The sequence below is a fragment of the Palaemon carinicauda genome, chromosome 16 (assembly GCF_036898095.1).
Source record: "Palaemon carinicauda isolate YSFRI2023 chromosome 16, ASM3689809v2, whole genome shotgun sequence".
Classification (NCBI taxonomy): domain Eukaryota; kingdom Metazoa; phylum Arthropoda; class Malacostraca; order Decapoda; family Palaemonidae; genus Palaemon; species Palaemon carinicauda.
In genome coordinates this window covers 1,838,345-1,860,679 of record NC_090740.1, presented here as the reverse complement: position 1 = coordinate 1,860,679, position 22,335 = coordinate 1,838,345, and the positions used below count along the sequence as shown (strand labels likewise).

Here is a 22,335-nt window from a genome sequence, read left to right as displayed (position 1 = left end):
CTTATTCCAACTAGCAAAGGTAGTCAACGGTGTCTGGGGTTCACCATTTGATCCAGGTAACATTAATTTTACTCAATTTTTTGGGAGGAAGGGAATAACAAAAAAGAACAAAACAAAAACATAAGTTTAAAGGAAAGAAAATACTAGACTATGTGACATCCTAAGAGATCCCACTAGCCTTTCATGGAATTAATTTTTTCACCAATGACCCCTGTGAGAGCCACTTCTCAAATGTCCACTCCCTACCCTAGCACGATGGGATGGTACCACCATGATTACGGTGGCTCAAGTGTAAGCTGAACCCACTTGATGGGGCTGAGAGCATTTCAAGAATACCGACACTCCTTTGGTCCAAACATTATCGAGTAGTTGGCAAAGACCACAAGGGCTCCCACAATTAGTTTTGAAAATAAACTTCAATCCCAGCAATGATATCCCTTCCCAGAAGTCTAGGGAATGAACACAGGGGACGAGGTTAGACAGCGAGGTTGGAGACAGTTGACAAAATATAAAGGAAATTGAAATAATAATAAGTAATTGAAAAAGTATGAGAGAAATTTTGAGTCAAACTGGGGAAAGAATACTCCCCACTTAAAGAACCCTCTTGCCCGGCACAAGGCTTCAACTCGGGAATGATATTCCACGTTAAAGCCAAATGAATATGTCATGGCATTCTCTCGTTAAGAGGGCCTTACTACTGGAGGCTTCAATACTCAACGATATAACCCACATTGCTTTTAATAGGTACAGAGCTCTTATTTCACAAGGAGTACTAAAATATCTAGCTAACATCTTGGTATATAAAGGATAAGTAGAGGCTCGGAAATACTGTACAGTTATGTACTCCTGTTATTCAGGCGAGATATAGGGATTCAGACAACCATCTCGGTTTTAAATCTCGCAAATTATAGGTTTCTAAAAAATCAGCCAGAAATGTGGGGGACTGATGTTATCTCTGTTGAAAAGCAAAGTAACCTCAACATCCTTGCGAGCTAAGGTTGGGGGGTTTGGGGGAGCAGGCATTGCCTGCCCCTCCCTGGTCCTAGCCTGGATGGAGAGGGGTCTAGGGCACTGATCATAAGTATAAGTATATATGGTTAGCCTCAAGGGCATGTCCTGCTAGCTAGGGCAATGTCAATGTCCCTTGCCTCTGCCATTCATAAGCGACTTCCAAATACAAAATTAACCCATTGTTCTCTCGTCTTGGGTAGTGCCATAACCTCTGTACCATGGTCTTTCACAGTCTTGGGTTAGAGTTCTCATGCTTGAGGGTACACTCAGGCACACTATTCTGTTTCAATATTTCCTTTCCTCACTGGGCTATTCTTCCTTCTTGGAAACCTTAATCTTATAGCATCCTGCTTTTCCAACTAGGGTAGTAGCTTAGCAGGTAATAATATATTGATTGCTTTTGTTACCATTATTGTTAAATTTGTATTGACAGTGACGATTTCACAGTAAATGAACAATATGCGACTTGAAAAGAGAAATACTATGAACGAACAAGGTAAAACAACAGTGGAGGTCCTGTAGAGAGTGGGGTTCCCCTGCTGTATGGGACCAGAAAAGCAGCCATCAAAAACAAGGAAAGAAAGGGGACTTTTTTATTGCTTAATATTCTTATTCTGTCAGTGATATTGAGCAAAACCCATAACTAGCCTAATGCACTCTAGAATTTGCCAGTGTCGTTTAATGTATTGCAATATTCGTGGACTGCATGCTACTCTTTTATCCTCGGAAACTTTAGTTTTTGAAAGGAGGCACTACTCATCTGAGCTCCTTGTTCCACGTATTAAGAAACCAAAAAATTTTGAAACAGGATAACATTCTCAAGGTATGGGGAATGGAGACGTATATTAGGACAGAGTACCCTGCACTTCATAGGTCCTGCTATGAATGTGGATGTCCCGAGATTCAGGTCGTAAAAGTTTGTGGCTAAGCATAAGTTTTGTGATCAATCTGATCTATTGGAATTTAGACTTTGATGATTCTATCTTTGATTGCATTCTTACCATTATAGCTAAGATACAAGAAGATGATAGAAAGGCCTCTTTTGTGCGTATTGGTGATTTCAATGCTCACCACAGGAAATGGACTTTGCCGCTGAATCAGGTTGTGAGCAAATCATAAGTGAAGCTACTCAAGGGTCTGGTAACTGTTTGGACCTAGTATACACGGACGTCGCAACTGGAAAACCAACCTTGCTGGTTATAAAACAAGTAAGGTTGATTCTCCAGTTGGGACATCTGATCATGCCTTGATTTCATTACTAGTGAAAACTGAGCAGCCTGTCCCTGACGTGTCATACTCGTGTAAGATTTATATAAAATCTCAAGCAAGCTGGAATGGTATTTTGAGTGATCTTTTCCATGTGAATGGATCACAGAAGTATTGAGACTATTGTTCTTTTGAATGAGAATCTGGTAAACATAACTGATTGGTGTAAACCTTCTAATATGCTGAAATATCAAGTGAAAGACAAACCCTGGTTCAATGAAAATTGTTGACATGCTGATTTGGAAAAGCAGGAGGCCTATCATCTTTGGAAGGGTAACAGATCAGATTTGACTTGGAATAACTATAATCAACTAAGAGCTGTTGCTCACAGAATTTATGCTTCATCTGAAAAGGAATAAAATTTATCTATAAAAGCAATCGTTTCTGGTACAATCAAGAACATAAGTGGTAGACTACCCTTAGATGTAGACTTGACAGTTCCTCCTTTACTTAAACCAGATGACTCTGTCACTCACTGTCCAAGGAAAGGGCAACCATTTTGACTGATGTATTTGACAGTAAGCACTCTTCCTCATTCGAGTTTTGCCGAGGCTAAAGTAACTAGTTTAGCCTTTTGGTCTCATGAAATTACAACACTCTTGAAGGACCTTGATGCTTACAAAGGGTGCAAAAAGAACCTTTCTTGCTAACTTGCAGAAAATAATAGACAACTAAGAAGTCAATAAAATCTGCATTTGGGACAACACCTCCATAAGCATCGAGGTCCATCAAAAGTTTAATTTCACAGAACTGAAAAGCTAAACTAGTCACTTTAGCCTTAGAAAACAGGAATGAGGAAGATAGAGTTTCTCATCACTCTGCTTAAAGTCAAACACATCAGCCAGAAGGGTTAACTTTTCCTCTGGACTGTGAGTGAATGAGCCATCTGGTTTAAGTAAAGGAGGAACTGTTGAGTCTACATCTAAGGGTAGCCCACCACATATGTTCCTGGGTTGTATCAGGAAGGGTTTCATTTATGGTTAAATTGTATTCCTCTTCAGTTGAAGCATAAACCACTCTGAGCAACAACTCTTAGCTGAATATAAAATAGTTATTCAAACTCAAAAATCTAATCTGTTACCCTTCCAAAGATGATAGGTCTCCTGCTTCTCCAAATAAGCACGTCTACGATCATCATTGAACTACGGTTTGTCTTTCACTCATTACTTTAGCACACAAGAAGGGATATGCCTATCAATTATGTTGACTAGATTCTCATTCAAAAGAACAAAATGCAAAATATCACTCAAAATATCATTCTAGTGTTCTTGATATTCTATATAAATCTTATTAAAGTACTGTATGTCACATTAGGGACAGGCTACTCAGTCTTCACTACTAATGAAATCAAGGCATGATCAAATGTCTCAACTGGAGAACCAACCTATCTTGTTATAATGCCAGGGGAATCAGTGCATACCCAAGCAGTTACCAGACCATAAATAGCTTCACTTATGATTTTACAGCCTGATTCAGACACAAAATCCAAAGCTCATAAGAACAGAATCTAATTGCTCCCTATGGTGAGCATTGAAATCACCAACATTGCTCCCTATGGTGAGCATTGAAATCACCAACAAGAATAAAAGAGGCCTTTCTATCATTATCTTGTATATTAACCATAATGGTAAGAAGACAATCAAAGATAGAATCATCCAAGTTTACTGTACTATGATTCTGTCAATGTGGGTAGACCACGTTATGTCATCAGATGACTCATAGATCTTTTAAGCATTCTTTTACTTTGATGTCATTGCATTCAGGATCAAGATAATGATTGGGGGTTTCCTAATTTCATACCAGTGTATGCGCTCAAATTTGTCAGTATTAATGGTGGCTTTTTAACAGGCATCTGACACCACATTGAGAGCTTAACAAGTGAAATGTGGTGAAGAACAAATCTCACTTCCAAAGGACTACATCATTCCAGAGTTTTTGAGTAAGACCTCCCTTTCAAGAGAGAACTTAATGCCGTCTGGTTGTCAATCAAAATGTTACCGCTTTTAAACGAAGCTTCTTCAATATCAAAAAGAGCCAAAACTCCCAACATATTTCATTAGATATTCTCCGTTAATGGATTCGCTAAACCAACTTGGATATTATTATTATTATTATTATTATTACAAGCCAAGCCACAACCCTAATTGAAAAAGCAAGACGCTACAAGCCCAAGGGCTCCAACAGGGGAAAACAGCCCAGTGAGGAAAGGAAATAAGGAAATAAATAAATGAGAAAAAATTAATAATATATCATTCTAAAAACAGCAACAGCGTCATTACAGATATGTCCTATATAAATTATTAACGTCAAAAACAGATATGTCATATATAAACTATAAAAAGACTCATGTCAGCCTAGTCAACATGAAAACATTTGCTCCAACTTTGAACTTTTGAAGTTCTACTGATTCAACTACCCGATTAGGAAGATCATTCCACAACTTGGTAACAGCTGGAATAAAACTTCTAGAATACTGTATAGTATTGAGCCTCATGATGGAGAAGGCCTGACTATTAGAACTAACTGCCTGCCTAGTATTACGAACAGGATAGAATTGTCCAGGGAGATCTGAATGTAAAGGATGGTCAGAGTTATGAAAATCTTATGCAACATGCATAATGAACTAATTGAACGACGGTGCCAAAGATTAATATCTAGATCAGGAATAAGAAATTTAATAGACCGTAAGTTTCTGTCCAACAAATTAAGATGAGAATCAGCAGTTGAAGACCAGCCAGGAGAACAATACTCAAAACAAGGTAGAATGAAAGAATTAAAAAACTTCTTCAGAATGGATTGATCACCGAAAATCTTGTAAGACTTTCTCAATAAGCCAATATTTTGTGCAATTGAAGAAGACACAGACCTAATGTGTTTCTCAAAAGTAAATTTCCTGTTGAGAATCACACCTAAAATTTTAAGTCATACAAATTTAAAGAAACATTATCAATACTGAGATCCGGATGTTGAGGAGCCACCGTCCTTGAGCTACTTACAATCATACTTTGAGTTTTGTTAGGATTCAACTTCATATCCCATAATTTGCACCATGCACTAATTTTACCTAAATCTCTATTACGGGATTCACCAACCCCAGATCGATCTAAATTCAGGGGATGGAATTGATGCAAACAGAGTAGCATCATCTGCATATGCAACAAGCTTGTTTTCTAGGCCAAACCACATGTCATGTGTATATAGTATGAAAAGTAATGGGCCAAGAACACTACCCTATGGAACACCGGATATCACATTCCTATACTCACTATGGTGCCCATCAACAACAACTCTTTGAAATCTATTCCTTAAAAAATCAATAATAATGCTAAGAATCGACCCACCCACTCCCAACTGTTTCAGTTTGAAAACAAGGGCCTCATGATTAACACGGTCAAAGGCAGCACTAAAATCAAGGCCAATCATACGAACTTTCTGACCACAATCAAGGGATTTCTGTACAGCAATGGAGATTGTAAGAAGGGCATCACATGCTCCAAGGCCTTTACGAAAACCAAATTGCAAACTAGGGAGTAGATGATTACCTTCAGCAAACCTATTACAGTAAGACGTTTTGCCAGAAGATGCTCAAAAACTTTAGATATAGGAGTTATGGAAATTGGGCGGTAATCAGCGGGACTTGAGCTACCACAAACACATTTGCATAGAGGAGTAACATTACCAATTCTCCAACAAGTGCTAAAAGCTCCTCTTCTTGCTAACTTGCGCAAAATAACAGATAACTTTGGAGCTAAGAAATCTGCTGTCTTTATAAAAAACAAAGGAAAAATACTATGTGGGTCTACACCTGTGAAGAATCATAGAAAATGGGGGATGGACTCACGGGAATGACATGGATAGCCTTTCGTGAGGATTGTGATCTAAAATCCTATTGCAGCTTATGGGTAACTGAGAACGTCGGTCCCAGGGTCCCTTTCAAGCCCCCCTCTTCCACACCAACTGATGTCTTTCAAACTAATCTTTAAATCTCAAGTAGCAGATAAAGCACACTGCAATGCCTAAAACCCTTTCCAGCTCCCATCAGGCAAAGACAGGACTCAAAAGAGAAGTTTTTTTCTTACCATGTATAAGATCCTTCCCTTAGAAGCCATTGGAAGGCCTGGATTGGATTTTGATATATTCCAGCAAAGAGTTAACCGCTTCAACATCATCTCAGGAATGGTTTTGATTGTGTAAAGTTGATCAGAATTTCTAAATCCTGAAGAATTTGAAGGACATGATTTGTGTATCTAAGGTACCGTATAATTCTCTAATTTCTGCCATGACCAGCTAGTCGTCCAAATAGGCAATGAACCTGTACAAACTCCTTCCAAGCTTGAAATTTTGGACAAAGACAAAAATTAGCAATAAGGAAGTACCAGTACTGTAAGGGTCTTTGTGATCTACACGATACTGTAGAACAAATCAAGGTCCCTTGTAGAAACTTAGGCTATGGTAACAATTTCAAATGCACCACATCTGATAGGTAGAGTTTCTCTTGCTTGAGGGTACACTTGACACATCTTATTTCCCTTTTTTTTTTGGGTAGTTCTTAGTTCATAAATGAAAGATTCATTTTAATGCTCTTACTGTGCTTAATACATTTCATTCTATTTATTCATTACTTCTCTTATAGTTTATCTATTTCTTTATTTTCTTTCCTCTCTGGGCTATTTTACCCAGTTGGAGCCCTTGGGCATATATATAGCATTCTGCTTTTCCAACTAGGGTTGTGGCTTGGCTAGTAGTAATAATAATAAAAATAACAGCCTTGACAACGGGCAGAATATCATGTTTCCTGAAACGCATCGAAAACAAAAAATATTCTCGTAGTGATTTTGTGAAAAATAACCCAAAATTTGAACACAAGACTTTAGCGAGTGTAATAATGTTACTTTAAGATACACATGTGGCTTTATCTTAATTTCTAAAACCTGTATATTTATCTAAAATTACTTTTGAGTATTTCCACATTAGTACATTCACAATTAAAGAAAATGACTATACCAAACTTGGCTATTTTTACTCTAAAAAAGTATGAATATCTCCCATTTACTGGAAGACTGTAGTACGGAAGATGAGAATAAGATAAGGACAATAGAGAAAGTCCTATATAAAATGGTTGCCATTGAAGCAGCAATCCAATACTGTACAATAAAACATGCATTAAAGAGGGTCTTCTATTAAAATATAATAATAGTTAGAATGGCACTCAATAGAGCATAGGTCTCTGCCGCGGCAGCTTATTACTCGACCTTTTATTTGATCCTGACCTTTGACCTCAACATGGATTTTCATACACTCAAATATGGAACAAGTTTGAAGTCTCTGTGACAACGATGTCCAAACTTATGGCTGATTACGTGAATTGGACATTTTGCTTGACCGTGACCTTGACTTTCAAAAATTCAATAATTTCCAGCTTTTTATATAAGTTAATCCCTACAAGTTTCATTATTATAAGATTAAAATGGGGGTAAGAAGCCGTTCACAAACAATCAAATACACAAACACAGGGTAAAATACAACCTCCTTTCAACTTCGTTGGCACAGGTGTTGCAAGCAGTGAAAAGTTTCTACAAAGGTAGTAAAGCAAGTGTTAGGAAAGGAAATGAAGTGAGTGATTGGTTTCCGGTGAGAGTGGGGCTGAGACAGGGATGTGTGATGTCGCCGTGGTTGTTTAACTTGTATGTGGATGGAGTGGTGAGAGAGGTGAACGCTCGAGTGCTTGGACGAGGATTAAAACTGGTAGACGAGAATGACCATGAATGGGAGGTAAATCAATTGTTGTTTGCGGATGATACTGTACTGGTTGCAGACACAGAAGAGAAGCTTGGCCGATTAGTGACAGAATTTGGAAGTGTGTGTGAGAGAAGGAAGTTGAGAGTTAAAGGTAACAAATCTAAATCCTATTTTTGGATACCAAGCTTCACTCTGAATAGAACAGCCCATCAACTGAAACTACTAATTGATCAACTCTCTTGATAAGCTTCGGTTTTTCCTTGGAATTCCACTGACCTAGAAGATGAATGTCATCTAACATGTAAAGTCTCATTTACAAACATTCCAGGGAAATAAAAACTTTTCCAAGGAGGCCATAGTTCCTAGCAGTCACATCCACAAACAAATTTCCATTTTGAAAACTCGGAGTAAACCTAATGGTATCTTCATCCCAAATTATGCAATCAATAGAGCTGGGTAAAGAACAGACTTTTGATGATTGACAACTTTTCCTTTGAAGAGAACATAATTACTATTACTATTACTGTATTATTATTTACAACTAAGCTACTACCCTAGTTGGAAAAGCAGGATGCTATAAGCCAACAGGGGAAAAAGAGCCCAGTGAGGAAAGGAAATAAGGAAATAAACTACAAGAGCAGTAAAACCCAATTGAAATAAATACCTCAAGTACAGTAACAACATTACAATATATCTTTCATAAGCAAACTATAAACACCTAAAAATCCAGAGGAAGAAAAATAAGATAGAATAGCGTGCCCTCAAGAAAGAGAACTCTACTAAGACAATGGAAGACTATGGTGCAGAGGGTATGGCACTACCCAAGACTAGAGAAGAATAGTTTGATTTTGGAATGTCCTCTTAGAAGAGCTGCTTACCATTGCAAAAGTCTCATTTACCCTTATCAAGAGAAAGTAGCCACTGAATAATTACAGAGCAGTACTTAACACTTTCAGCCAAAAAGAATTATTTGGTAATCTCAAGTATTGTCAGGTGCATAAGGACAGAGAAGAATATTTTTAAAGGCTTAAAGACCACTCATGACTGGCAGAGGCAAGGGACAGTGATATTCCCCTTTTCCAAGCAGGAAAATTTTCTAGAGACTGACCATATATACATTTGATCAATGCCCAATCCCACTCTCCATCCAAGATATTAACAGATAGACTCCCCCAAAACCCCAATACTTAGCTCACAAGGATGGTGATGTACCAAAGAAATTAACGAGATTGAGCGGACTCAAACCCTAGTCTGTTCACCAGTCAGGGACGTTACCACATCGGCCATCACAAACCTTGAGAGAATAGGCCACACTACTTGGTGTATGTGTAGGCAAAAGGAAAATGAGCTGTAACCAGTTTCTCAATGGATGGCGTTATTAAACACAAAGGGGCAAGATTATATCATCAATTGTGGAACACAAAGATGTGGACTTCTTAATACAGGAGAGCTCATGTACTTTTATGTTCAAACAGGTATCTTGTTATGCACTGACCTTTCTATTACAAGCTCCACCTGCTTTTTTATTTTAACTGGAGATTGTTAGATAATTCACATACCAGAATTCCTACACCAATTATTATAAACATGAACAATAATCCACCATTACAGAGATCGCCAGTATGGAACCTTGACAAGGCAGACTGGGATAGATTTCATGAGCTAGGCAAAATTGAAGGGAATGAAGAACAGTTTGAAAGTGTAGATGATGCTGTAGACTTACTGAATTGAACTCTTCATACAGCAAGAAACAATTCAATTCCCAAAATCACAGGGTTATTCAAACGGCGACCAGTCCCTCTGTAGACTTTAGAACTAATGGCTAGGCACCAGACTTGGATATCTTTTGTTTCCTCAACCATTTGTCAAAATAAAACACAACTGGATAGATGTAACCACTTGCATATATACTGGAGTTATTACTCCAAAAAAACACAATGGACCTGCCAAGGCCAAAAGTGAATTAGAAAAGTGTTCAGGCTTAAAACATCCAGAACTGGCCTTCAAAATCCTGACAGTTTTAAAACTAGATAAAGACGATTTTAAAATCCATCTACCAGGTAAGTTACTTCCCCTACTACTCTATTCTATTTTGCATCAGTTCTTGAACTGGTAACTAAAAAGCCTAAGAATTTGCAGGGTTGTTGATATAACTTTGTGAGCAAAGTGAATTGGGCACTTTGATGAGAGAGGGGAGGAAGACATTAGAAATAGAAGAAGCTACCTTTCTTTTATCCCAGACATAACCCAAGTCTTGGACGAAGATAGTCCTACTCGTTCTTGAAACGAGATAACCTCCTACACAGATATGAAGGACATGGCAAACAGTGAGCTCAATTACTAGATTTACGAGTTCTAATTCAACACAAATCCTTCCCCTGGCAGATCAAAAGGTATACGAAGGAAGTCTATTACAAGTTCTATCTCCAAGGGACTGACAAGATCTGCACCTACTATAGTGTCCATGTTGTTTGATGTATGAGTAATAATTTGTTGAACGATGGTAAACAATGGACCTCATGCCATCAAAAATGAGTCCTATTTGATAATCTAACTACTGCTTTTTTTCTATTGAGATCTCGGATTCTAGAAATGTACTCAATATTGACATGAAATTAAGCTGTGCATGCTTTTGAGCATGATGAATAGCTTTACTGAAGAAAAGAATTTTTTTTTAATTAATAATTTTGAAAATACTTTGCAGCTTTTGTAAAAGTCTGAAATGGTGAGGTCAATGAATGAAAGGAAATCTAAATCCATATCACGTTCAGGGTGATTAGCCATCTACTACTATTATTATTATTATTATTACATTATTATTATTATTATTACTTGCTAAGCTACAACCCTAGTTGGAATAGTTAGTTGGGAAAGCAGAATGCTATAAGCCCGAGGGTTTCAGCAGGAAAAATAGCCCAGCGAAAAAAGGAATAAGGTAACTACAAGAAAAGTAATTAACTATTAAAAATAAATACTGTATTTTAAGAACAGCAACATTAAAATAAAAAAATTAAAAAAAAAAGAGGAAGAGAAATATGATAGAATAGTGTGTCTGCATGTACCCTCAAGCAAAATAACTCTACCCAAAGACAGTGAAAGACCATGGTACAGAGACTATGTCACTATCCAAAACTATAGAAAAAAATACTTAGAATCTACAAAAGAAGACATTTCCAGGATCCTACATTTAACGCCTACATAAATCATGATTGTGAATTTAATAATAAATAGGATTGCAAGTCTGCTTGTTTATAAATTCTCTTTCATTCTACTTTAGAATTAAAACATTGGATAACCTAGATCCCATTTATTAAGAGGCAGAATCTTGCATTTGCTGTGACATAGCAGAATATGTCAAAGGCACAGAAACTGTACCCTTGTTTGTGGGTTTTAAAGGTTTAAAGGTCGCTCATGAATGGCAGAGGAAAGGGAGTGACATTGACCTAGAGACTGACCATATATACTGTACATATGATCAGTGCCCGAGGCCCCTCTCCGCCCAAGCTAGGACCAAAAAGGGCCAAGCAATGGCTGCTGATGACTCAGCAGGTAGACCTATAGGCTCCCCCAAAACCCCCATCCTTAGCTAACAAGGATGGTGAGGTTGCAGCGACCAAAAATACTAACGAGTTTGAGCGGGACCCAAACCCCATTCTGGCGTTCACCAATCAGAGACGTTACCACATCGACCACAACAACCCTGGCAAATTCTTAAAGAGGAGCCACAAAAGGAGGACCCCACTTCCAGTAAGTATCATCATCCAGTTTTGGTTCATGAATTTTCCTCGTAGACTTGCACTGATTTTGAGTACCCATTCCTATATCAGGATAGCCACAGTCTTTTGGTGTTTTGACTTTCAACTCCTTTAACAGTTCACCAATATTTGCAATTTACAAAACTACTGGATATGGCCATATCCCAGATATTCTAGCCCTTGCACTTTCTTCATGTACGTACAGTATTTACTTCTGTATCTATCATTAATGTAACTGGGAGCTGATTTGGAATTCACTGCTTGTGATTTCATGCATGAAACTAAAGAATTGCCTTTAGTCCCATTAACTTTTGTTGATGTGTGCGAGACAGAATGTGGGGACCGATGTGGTATCGTCCCTGACTGGTGAACTCCAGACAGGGGTTCGAGTCCTGCTCAAACTCGATAGTTTCTTTGGTCACTGCCACCTCACCATCCTTGTGAGCTAAGGATGAACCTATAGGCCTATCTGCTGAGTCATTAGCAACAATTGCCTGGCCCTCTTTGGTCCTAGCTTGGGTGGAGAGGGGGCTTGGAAGCTGATCATATATTGTCAGTCTCTAGGGCATTGTCCTGCTCGATGGGGCAATGTCACTGTCCCTTGTCTCTGCCATTCATGAGCGACCTTTAAAGCAATGTCCACGTTAGAAACATTTCTGGTGGACATGGGGAATTCATCAGAAAAAAAACTTGAGGAGGTTTTCTGGTGACACAAATTAGTCGCCACCAAATTCCTCATGACTTAGACCAGAAGTCAGAAACTAGCGAGATGTGACATGACTGGTTATCAAGAATGTAAGACTCGAGAAGTGGAAATCAATGTATAGACCCAAAAAGTGGGAGTAAATAGAGACCAAAACTTTTCACTGCTTGAACTAAAACTCTTTCACTTGCCTTAAGAAATATTACCATTCTACAAGAACACAGGGAATGTATGTTTGTCCAACCAAGAGGTAAAACATTGTTGCTAACATGAACTGAGAGGTATAACATTGCTGCTAACATCAACTGAGAGGCAAAACATTGTTGCTAACATCAACTGAGAGGTAAAACATTGTTGATAACATGACCCGAGAGATATAACATTGCTGCTAACATCAACCGAGAGGTAAAACATCCTTACTGACCACGGACGGTAAATTTGTCGAGACAAAGGGAGAGAGAGGGAGAGGGAACAGAGTTGATTCATACTAAAAGATTTACATTCTCAGCATAAGGTAAAATTATCACTTTCACTGAGATTAGACAACAATGCATTAGCATAAAAAGACAAAAGGTAAAGATAAGCAATCACTTCTACCTAAACTTGGGAACAGAACACGCATAAAAATCGCCAAAGATTGTAAGTAATCAATAATCTAACACAAACTCATCAATCCAGAAAGATTGTCAACTCTATTGGAAAGATATTATCGTTCAAGTCTAACCTAAGGGCCAACTTATCATAATAGCTAAATGTTATGGTTAAAACACTTGATTCGGTTTCATCTAACTTAATTGCCTTTATTACTTTTATATTTTGTCCAATATAAGATCCACATATTGAGGGCAATGGAAGGAATAAAAACATTTAGTGCTGTGGCAGGGAACAGAAAGGGTAACCCAAATCTAAGCTAACCTGTTTACTTTAAAATTAAAGCCTTATCATTATGAACATTAACCATACAATTGCCTGAGTGGCATAGAAAATCAAACCGGATGAAGGAAATGAAGGGATCAATAACATACTGAATGGTGCAGTGGCAAGGGACACAAAAGAGAGGGTGAAACTATTTAAGGTAACCTGTTTAATTTCAATTTAATGCAATATCATTGTGAATACCAGGTAATTAACAGTCAATTGCCAGGTCTATGGGGAAAGAGGAAATGTGTAAAGAATAGACCAGATTATTTGTACATGTGAAGGCAAAGGAAAAATAAGCCGTAACTATTGAGGGATCCAGTGTCGTACTATCTAAGGAGTAAAAGAGCCCAATAACTCTGGTAGTGTCTCAAAAGGTGACTGGTGCCTCACTCAACCTACCACCTATTAAATGGCATAGAACATCAAAATAGCTGAGAATTTTCTCACAGATGAAGCTTTGATTACCTGTTTTCTGGCGAGAACTTTTCTCAATCAAAGCGGCTGCCACTCGTTTCTCATTTACTAGTGGATATTTTGGTTTACAGCAGTAGGTTGGCCAGGGCACCAGCCACTCGTTGACATACTACCGCTAGAGTGTTATGGGGTCCTTTGACTGGCCAAACAGTACTACATAGGACCCTTCTCTCTGGTTACGGTTCTTTCCCTTTGCCTACACAGACACCGAATAGTCTGGCCTATTCTTTACAGATTCTCGTCTGTCCTCATACACCTAACAACACTGAGATTGCCATACGAATCTTCTTCACCCAAGGGGTTAACTACTGCACTATAATTGTTCAGTGGTTACTTTCCTTTTGGTAAGGGTAGAAGAGACTTTAGCTATGGTAAGCAGCTCTTCTAGGAGGACACTCCAAAATCAAACCATTGTTCTCTAGTCTTGGGTAATGCTATAGCCTCTGTACTACGATCTTCACAGTCTTGGGTTAGAGTTCTCTTGCTTGAGGGTACACTGTTCTATCTACTTTCTTTTCCTCTTGTTTTGTTAAAGTTTTTATAGTTTTTATAGGAAATATTTATTTTAATGTTACTAAGGGATTTTGACAAAGGAAAAATCTATTTCTGGGCGAGGAACCTGTGTCGCTCAGTGAAATGCTCCACTAGCACCATTTCTAAGGCATAGTTATTGCTGAATATACCAGAGAAAAAGAGATGCATGGAATGACAGGAATAAACCTAGCTCGCTCACACTTTGAGTGTCGGTATAGAAAACTGGGGCGTGACTGAACCACGACCATAGGTCCCTCACCAATTAGACTTCTCCCTCATCAACATCCCCCGGAACAACGAGGTGCCGTCTTACACCCGTCTGCTGCCTCCTACTACGACTATCCTTCCCCAACCCTACACCTCCCCACCCCACTACTACGTTCCTCCAGAGCACCAGCGTCGGTCAGACGTGTTTTGCTTTGCTCTGTGTTGTTTTGTGTTTTTGAAGATGTCCGACGTTTTAGAGATCCCTGCTCCCAAGTTGGGTATTATATTTGTCTGTTTGGGATTTCTAGGTAGCGACACTCGTTCAATCTTTTACCGTGTTGGGTTTTTTGATTTTTCATCTTATCGCCGCTTGTTCAGGTTCCCTTTCGGGGGTTCACCCACGGCCATTTTGGTGTCGCTTCCTCGTGATCTCTGTTTATCGGGCCTTCATTTAGTTCCTTATACTATTTTTAAGACCTCTTTTATGTTATGGACATTAATTTATTATTTTGGCATGATCGTATTTTATTTTTATGACTTTGCGCTGAGCTTGTTAGCCTACTTGGCCTAACCGTAAGCGGTTTCGGTGGGTAGCCTTTCCTGCCAGCCTTTTATGTTTTTGAGTTGTTTCGGGGAGACGAACACGTATGTCTTTTTCTCATTTGGTTGTTCTGGATCGTTATTTTCCCGATTTTGGAAGCCTATTTTATTTTGCTTTATTTTCTTTCCTCACAGGGCTATTTTCCCTCTTGGGGCCCCTGGACTTATAGCATCCTGCTTTTCCCACTACGGTTGTAGCTTAGCATTTAATAATAATAATAATAGAATATTAGTTAGGACTTTGGAAATAACATACTAAAATAGATCTCTTTCAACCGACTATTTTGAACTCCATAATCTCAAGTCGGTATCTACTAATAACTTGGATACTGTAGAGTACTTATTTTCATTAAAAACTCCCTTTTTATTCTTATCATTACCTCCGCCAATGAAGTTGGAAGGTGGTTGTGTTTTACCCCGTTGGTGTTTGTTTGCATCTATGTTTATTAGAGAACAGCTTCCTAGCTTTCTAGTTCTATATTTGACAATTATGTTATTAGAGAACAGATTCCTAGCTTTCGAGTTCTATATTTGACAATTATGTTATTAGAGAACATATTCCTAGCTTTCTAGTTCTATATTTGACAATTATGTTATTAGAGAACAGATTCCTAGCTTTCTAGTTCTATATTTGACAATTATGTTATTAGAGAACAGATTCCTAGCTTTCTAGTTCTATATTTGACAATTATGTTTTGATCTTTTCCCTCGACATAAAAAGATACTGAAAATTTGAGGCCTCAAAATATTTTGCAATAGAACAGAAATCCTCATACCTTCAACGAAAAACTAATGTGTTTCAAGCTACTAAACTAAGTATAATTTCTGAAAGGAAAACTCACCCTTTAACTCTGGGAACTTCAGTTTCGCCCCGTATTCCACCATTTGCATTTAGCAGAATGCTTAAGCATTTCAGCAACTGCAAAGGGTCAATCTTGGGCTGTAAAGAGAAATAAAAAAAATGATGTATTACAGATGTAAGGTGCAAATAAAAATTTGACATTTATATAGAAATGCATATTGGGTATGGTACATTCGATTCTCGTCTTTTTAAAATGTCTTCATTTACAATATTTTCTAGAGTACGATAAAAAATAATCTCCCCTATATAATAAAAAGTAAGTGTCAGATATATATATATATATATATATATATATATATATATATATATATATATATATATATATATATATATATATACACACTGAATATTTTTTTTTTTGGACTGTGTTGTTTCAAATTGTGCCTTAAGTTATCCTTCCCACCAGGGTATGACTACTTCCTCCCCCCTGAATGTGACAGGAAATAAATAATATATATATATATACAGTATATATATATATATATATATATATATATATATATATATATATATATATATATATATATATATATATATATATATATATATATTATATACTGTATATAATATAAATACATATACAGTATATACCTTTATTTCCTGTCACATTCAGGGGGGAGGAAGTAGTCATACCCTGGTGGGAAGGATAACTTCGTGAGGTACAATCGGAAACCAGACACTCAAAAAAATAAGGAAAGGGGGAGGGGGGTGGGGGGGTGGAGGGGTGGGAAGGGTTGAATGTTTGTTTGCATATCTATCTAAATATTTAGACGTCAATTTTGACTCGGTTACACTACTATCTTATACACATTTCTTAAATTTCTAAATTCTAATTGTTACGCAAATAATCGCAAGCAGACTACCAAAACAGTACATGAGAACGATGCCAAGTAATTAGCAACGGAAAACTCATTGTAATTATCGTGCAGAACTGAGCTTGTTTTTTTTATCTCTGGTAATTTACTTTAATCCTGTAAAATTAACCCTTTTACCCCCAGGCTATTTGGAACTTTCCAACCCTTAACCTCCAGGGTTTTTTTTTTTTTTTCAAGCACATTTTGCAGTATATATTTTGTAAATTGCTCTAACAGCCTTAATTTTCATCATAGAGAGGTCAGCTTGGTCTCCTTCTCTTGGAAAATGCCTGAAGTTTCTCAAAAAATTATAAAAAATATGCAAAAAAAATTCTAAATAGCAGTTTTTTGCAAGAACGTATTGGTACGTCCATGGGGGTAAAGGGATGTGTTTTGTGCAACGTACCAGTACGTCCTTTGGGGGTAAAAGGGGTTAAGCCTGCTAAATACTCGAGAATAATTTATTGGTGGTCAAAAGAAGAGGTAAACTAATACTTTGGAAGAGAAACTGAAGATAATGACTCAATATCATAGGATAACTCTTTAACATAAGATTAGGAGATCGAATGCAAGAGCACAGACTGATACCATTCAGATTACTGATGATACAAGCTTGTGCCAAGACAATATGGTAAACACTTAATGAATGATATGGTAATCTTACCTAGAATAAAAATTTTAATAGTAGGTCACAGAAGGTTTGAGTTTTAGGTTAATATTTCCGCAATGTCAAAGTTAGGAGAGAAGTTGAAAGTGCTAATGATGTAGGAAATAAAAAATGCACCAAAGAATTCCATAAGATTTTTGTTGATATATATTTGCTGGTATGTATTAACCCTTTTACCACCAAAAGGTTATACTGGTACGTTTCACAAAACTCATCCCTTTACCCCCATGGACGTACCGGTAAGTCCTTGCATAAAACTGCTATTTACATTTTTTTTGCATATTTTTTTTTAATTTTTCGAGAAACTTCAGGCATTTTCCAAGAGAATGAGACCAACCGGACCTCTCTATGATGAAAATTAAGGCTGTTAGAGCAATTTAAAAATATATATACTGCAAAATGTGCTTGAAAAAAAAATAACCCCTGGGGGTTAAGGGATGGAAAGTTCCAAATAGCCTGGGGGTAAAAGGGTTAAATATAAGAAAAGACAGGATTGGGTTGGAAGCACCAAAAATGCTTAAAAGCCTATAATGCACTTTCATCAAGAAGCAAAGATGATTCCATAATTTCTTTTGGGTGAAAAAGTTCCTGACAATTAAGTAAAGACTTTCATGAATCACCTCTCTCAACACAACCCGGTTTATGGTTTATTGTTAATTTGTTCTCTTCATTTATTCATTTCCTTATTTCCTTTCCTCACTGGGCTATTTTTCCCTATTGGAGCCCCTGGGCTTATAGCATCTTGCTTTTCCAACTAGGGTTGTAGCTTAGATAGTAATAATAATATTGGAAACGTCCCTTCCGGGCGATCTGCTGGACTGGGGTTCGAAACACACTCAACCCTAATAGTTTCTGTAGTGCCTACAACCTCACCATCCTTGTGATCTACGGATAGGGGGTTTGGGGATGCTTTTAAGCCTACCTGCTAGCAGCCATTGCCTGGCTCAACCTGGTCCTATCTTGGGTGGAGACGGGAATTTGGACTTGACCATATGTGCTATACGTATGGTCATTCTCTATGTGAATGTCACTGTCCCTTGCCTCTGGGACTCATGAGCAAATTTTAAACCTTTAAAAGCAATCCAGCATTTGTTTGAAGATTAAAAAGTTTAATTTCCCAAGTTAAAGAATATTTGTCTCAGAATTATAATTCCCAGTAAGAAAGTGTACATCTCCTTTCAGATAAAGTTCCAGAACATCCCTGATGACAAAGTTGTATTCCTAACACAGGATCAAAGCGATGTGAAAGCTACCGAACATAAAGACGCTCGAGATATTCACAAAAGAAATTCCATATTCCAGAATCTAAATACTACCAAGAATATTGTAGAGTTTCAGCATGGCATGATTGTAATAGGGACAGTTTTAAAAATATACATGTTTATATAATTGAAGTCTTCAAGAAAGATGATACAGTCAAGAAATAGAAGAAAATAGTACATAACGCTAAAAAGAAAAAATAAGAGTTGAAAGTTGAAGCTTTACTCTACCAAAAAATGACAACAGTAGAGATATGGGAACAAGAATCTTGTTATGAGCCAAGTAAAAATTTCAAGATAAAGAGACTACACGAGGAAGTTGCATACTTTGAAAAAGTATTAAAAACTTTGGAAGAAATAGATATAAACTACAAACGACTTGCAAAAGTTGAGAGAAATTCAAGATATGACTGCTAGTCATATATTTATTTGTAGTCAAAAGAAATAAGTAATACTTGTTTATCAACAATTTTCATTCTAAGCACATGATCCTGTCCCTTCAACTTCTTGTGTGCTGGAAAGTGACAAGTGAAAGGTGATTCAACTTGAATTGAAGATAGAAGAGAATGAGATCATACTCTTGTGTTGTTACGCCATGCGAGGGACCCTTTTTGTTGTTTTAACTGTTTACAATATAACATTGGCTAAGGGTAAATTCTCAGGAAATATATCTTTATTTTCATTTAATAATTGTTTTTGTAATTGCTACAGGTACTGTTATTATACTGTATAGACATTTCCTGTAAAAATATTAGGAAATTTATTGAGACATTATTACTAATTCCCATTAACCAAGACTTCAAGGAAGCAAAACTAGACTGTTCACAACATATCATTGGCTAAGTGTAAATTCTAAGAAAATATATTTCTATTTAATAATTGTTTTGTAATTGCTACAGGTACTGTTATTACATCAATGTTTTCTGTAACAATACTAGGAAATTTATTGAGACACTATTCAGCTTAGAGCAAGGGCATCGTAGTAAGCCGCATACCCTAAATACAACTAAGCCTATGTATAACAAAACAATGAAGTACTGTAAAGGTTTAAATCCTGTCCTCCTCTTATATTATAAACATTTTCATTAGACGCAAAACATGGTTCTGTACATGCCACAAGGATTAGGCTTCAAAAATTTATGCAATTCTCCCAACTCGATTAATTCTCTGGTCAACTTCAGCGCATGTTATTCGCAAGATCTACCTTTGCGAATTAGGTCATTCATGGCTCAGGCATCCATATAACTAGTTACAGTACATCAAAATTCACATATTCGTGGTTACGTTGTTGCTCGCTGCACAGTATTCAAACTGGGCGCGCTCCTTTGCACCCGGCCTTCTAAGCACCTTTTCCCACTTTGCACAGCACAACACCCCATCTTTCCCTGGCTCTGTCTTACTCTCGCAGTGTCTCTCCTCGAATACGCACCACTCGCTTCCTTTCTCAAACATCATGGCACCCAAGAGCAATGCTTCACCTTCTGAATGTTCTGCAGTAGAGGAAGGTCATGATTTTTGAGAAGTTAAAGAAGTCCCTGATAATTCCAAGGAAGGGATGGACAACTTTTCAAGGTTAACCAGAGTACAGTACAGTACTATGAAATACAGTACATGGAGAAGAACGAGAACATGATTTGTGCTGCCATGGCTCCACACAGTGCAAAGGTCTCATCGAAGGTGAGAGAAGAGGGCATGATCCACACAGAGCGAAGGTCTCATCGAAGGTGAGAGAAGAGAGGGCATGATCCACACAGAGCGAAGGTCTATTTCGAAGGTGAGAGAAGAGAGGGCATGATCCACACAGTGCGAAGGTCTCATCGAAGGTGAGAGAAGAGGGCATGGTCCACACAGAGCGAAGGTCTCATCGAAGGTGAGAGAAGAGAGGGCATGATCCACACAGAGCGAAGGTCTCATCGAAGGTGAGAGAAGAGAGGGCATGATCCACACAGTGCGAAGGTCTCATCGAAGGTGAGAGAAGAGGGCATGGTCCACACAGAGCGAAGGTCTCATCGAAGGTGAGAGAAGAGAGGGCATGGTCCACACAGAGCGAAGGTCTCATCGAAGGTGAGAGAAGAGAGGGCATGGTCCACACAGAGCGAAGGTCTCATCGAAGGTGAGAGAAGAGGACATGATCCACACAGTGCGAAGGTCTCATCGAAGGTGAGAGAAGAGGGCATGATCCACACAGTGCGAAGGTCTCATCGAAGGTGAGAGAAGAGGGCATGATCCACACAGTGCGAAGGTCTCATCGAAGGTGAGAGAAGAGGGCATGATCCACACAGAGCGAAGGTCTCATCGTAGGTGAGAGAAGAGGGCATGATCCACACAGAGCGAAGGTCTCATCGAAGGTGAGAGAAGAGGGCATGATCCACACAGTGCGAAGGTCTCAAAGGTGAGAGAAGAGGGCATGATCCACACAGTGCGAAGGTCTCAAAGGTGAGAGAAGAGGGCATGATCCACACAGTGCGAAGGTCTCATCGAAGGTGAGAGAAGAGGGCATGATCCACACAGTGCAAAGGTCTCATCGAAGGTGAGAGAAGAGGGCATGATCCACACAGTGCAAAGGTCTCATCGAAGGTGAGAGAAGAGGGCATGATCCACACAGAGCGAAGGTCTCATCGAAGGTGAGAGAAGAGGGCATGATCCACACAGTGCAAAGGTCTCATCGTAGGTGAGAGAAGAGGGCATGATCCACACAGTGCAAAGGTCTCATCGTAGGTGAGAGAAGAGGGCATGATCCACACAGAGCGAAGGTCTCATCGAAGGTGAGAGAAGAGGGCACGATCCACATGGAAAATGCCATGTTTCTGTGGATCGAGGATCAGCATCACAAGGGAACAACTGTCAACTCGATCATCATGCGGGACATAGTAGTCTCTGAGCTGCCATTTCATACAAGATGAACATCAGCCGTACACCAGTACAGACTCAACATCCCCACATACATGTTTCCAAGCCAGCAAAGGCTAGGTTAACAAGCTTAAATAGTGTTTTGCTTTGAAGAACATGAAAATGACTAGGGAGATGGTCTCTGCAGACCACGAGGCGCAAAAGATTTTCATGAACGGGCTTCAGAACATTATCGTGGAGAAAGGGTGGAAGCCAGAACAAGTTTGGAATATGGATGAAAATGGTAAATTTATGCGCATTCAAGTTAAATTCTTAGATATTTGCTTTCTTGATTCAAACTGAAGTGTTATGTAAGCTTAATGTAAAACGTGTAATTAGCAACTTGAATAAGTTTATGAACATTCATCGGTACTGTAATTATTTACTTCCCTGATTTATATTGTTGCAGTGTACATTACTGTACACAAGTTTAATGTACGGTAAATGTTAATTAGCATATATACCCTACACAGAAATTTAATTAACGCACGTAAATAACAGCTTTAATTTAAATTCTATATTATTGAAAACATTACAGTACTGCAGTATCACATAGACAAGTGTTAGTTTTTTTTTTTTATTATTTGATAGGTT

The 22,335-nt window shown here is 38.1% G+C and overlaps 1 protein-coding gene across 3 annotated transcripts in view; it reads right to left on the bottom strand.

Moving 5' to 3' along the window:
* LOC137655614 (dentin sialophosphoprotein-like) overlaps window positions 1-22,335 on the bottom strand; it is a 180,486-nt gene that overhangs the window by 76,295 nt on the left and 81,856 nt on the right. For all 3 annotated transcript variants that reach the window (XM_068389525.1, XM_068389524.1, XM_068389526.1), the window contains exon 2: window positions 16,053-16,150. In XM_068389525.1, the coding sequence (XP_068245626.1) occupies window positions 16,053-16,150 (98 nt within the window). The remainder of the gene's footprint in view (window positions 1-16,052; window positions 16,151-22,335) is intronic.